Source organism: Temnothorax curvispinosus, unplaced genomic scaffold (assembly GCF_003070985.1).
Source record: "Temnothorax curvispinosus isolate PA1 unplaced genomic scaffold, ASM307098v1 QBEX01018268.1, whole genome shotgun sequence".
In the NCBI taxonomy this organism is placed as follows: domain Eukaryota; kingdom Metazoa; phylum Arthropoda; class Insecta; order Hymenoptera; family Formicidae; genus Temnothorax; species Temnothorax curvispinosus.
The window spans coordinates 1-1,639 of NW_020228048.1; the positions used below are offsets into that span (position 1 = coordinate 1).

General features: G+C 42.4%; 1 protein-coding gene across 3 annotated transcripts; it reads right to left on the minus strand.

The window, feature by feature from the left end:
- Positions 1-40: 40 nt before the first annotated feature.
- LOC112468285 lies at positions 41-1,632 on the minus strand. 3 transcript variants are annotated; one of them, XM_025037404.1, is made up of 4 exons: positions 1,288-1,632; positions 746-830; positions 532-629; positions 41-452 (listed from the first exon to the last, which is right to left on the minus strand). In XM_025037404.1, exons 1-4 carry the CDS (start codon positions 1,619-1,621, stop codon positions 406-408), a joined length of 564 nt encoding a protein of 187 aa, XP_024893172.1. In that variant the 5' UTR covers positions 1,622-1,632; the 3' UTR covers positions 41-405. The 3 variants fall into 3 exon arrangements, 2 of the variants coding, with proteins under 2 accessions (XP_024893172.1, XP_024893171.1); XR_003042375.1 differs by having other exon boundaries at positions 746-1,632; XM_025037403.1 differs by having other exon boundaries at positions 532-1,632.
- Positions 1,633-1,639: the final 7 nt, after the last annotated feature.

Below are 1,639 nucleotides of genomic sequence, written 5' to 3' on the forward strand. Positions count from 1 at the left end.
GGCAATTCCATAACAATAAACTGAATTATTCCGTCAAATGGGAAAACGAAGTTTCCCCCTCGTTGTTCAACTGAGTTTCATATTCCATCTCGACAGTCTCTCTGAGTCGCTGAGAACTCCCTTCTAATAGTCCACGTACATCCATTCGCTTGAGTGCCTCAATCAAAAGGCTTTTCACCTGTGGACAACTTTGTAACAATAAAAGGATTCTCTCGACAATATCTCTGGCATTCGAAATCCCCGCAGAAAACATCATGCCTTTCCTCCCCTCGTAGGAGGAAGCATCCTTGCTATCACTTTCCACAGTTGCACCGCTGCGACAAGCCCCCAGCGCCAAGCCTCTCCTGTTCTGGTTAATTTCCTCTTCTCGAAGGTTAAATTGTTTATAAAAAGAGCGGGAGGGAGCTATCCTCCTATTGTCCTTCTGAGTCTCATCACGGGGATGTTTATCCCTGTAGTCATTTTTTGATTTAGAATATTCTACCTCGTTCCGGGAATTAGATTTAGTTTTTGCGGAGTACATCATGCCACCTCTGGGCTCCGGTAGAGTGGGCCACGCCCCCGGATTCACGTATCTATCTTGGCTGGACAACACTGAAGCGTCACCGCCTTCAACAATTTTTCGTGCTCTGTAAAATGAGATATTATTTTGCGCTTTCACAACATTGATTTTTTTATTTTTATCAAAAATAGGACATCCTCTAAACGTGGATCTATGAGGACCATCGCAATTACAACACCTCACCGATTTAGAGCATTGACCGTGGGCCTTGTCACCACATATAATACATTTCGTCTCGCTCTTACATGCGTTCTTTGTGTGTCCGTATCTAAAACAGTTATAACACTGTCTAACCTGCGTGATATAAGCTCGTACTCTCAAGCCAACCATATTATTAAATATTTTAAGGTCTCTCAATTTGTTATCTCTAAAAGTAATAATAATGTTATCTGTTTCTACAAGAGAGGCAGTCCTATTTGTAGCGTCCCACTTACGTCTATACATACGTTCCAAACTAACTATATTTGTCTTATCGCTAATAGCTGCCCACAGATCAGGGATCGCAGAAGGCCAATCCATTATAACACCTTTACAAAAAAATTGGTGTTTTTCTATATTAGCAGTTAACTTTTTAGTCTTAAGTCTCTCTATTTGTTCTAGCGCAAAATTAGCCGATGATCCCTTTTCAAATTCTGCTTCAGCCGCAAAGTGATTTAACATAACGACATTGATTGGACGGATCTTTAATTCAGATAGGATCATCCATATTTTAATATGATTCCTACTTTTTCTCGTTAATGTTTGCTCTGGGGGGAGCCGGAGGGACAATGATACCTTACCCTCCTGATCGTCGGGGAATCTATTTAGATTGCTCTCTACTTCGCCCATGGGTGCTGTGCTCTCAATCAATTTCGATCCGCATACCCTGTATATCTCTCTTTCCACCGTAGCCTGCGTGTTGCGCATCTCCATATCACGTGTAATAACAGGCGGCACCTGTGAGTTGAGCATGCCTGGATCACGTGCGTCATCAGCCGGTACTGCGTGGGCACCTGTAAACGCATCTGAATTCGCGGAAGCTTGATTAACAAAAAGATCGCTACCCCTGCTATTGCACATTTCCTTTTTATTTTTCTT

Bases quoted from the DNA above. Each gene is read 5' to 3' on its own strand.
- LOC112468285 (XM_025037403.1), bottom strand. From the start codon at position 1,621: ATGTGCAATAGCAGGGGTAGCGATCTTTTTGTTAATCAAGCTTCCGCG. The intron at 453-531 runs GTGGCATGATGT...AAATGACTACAG, and splicing joins CACTCTACCGGAGCCCAGAG to GGATAAACATCCCCGTGATG.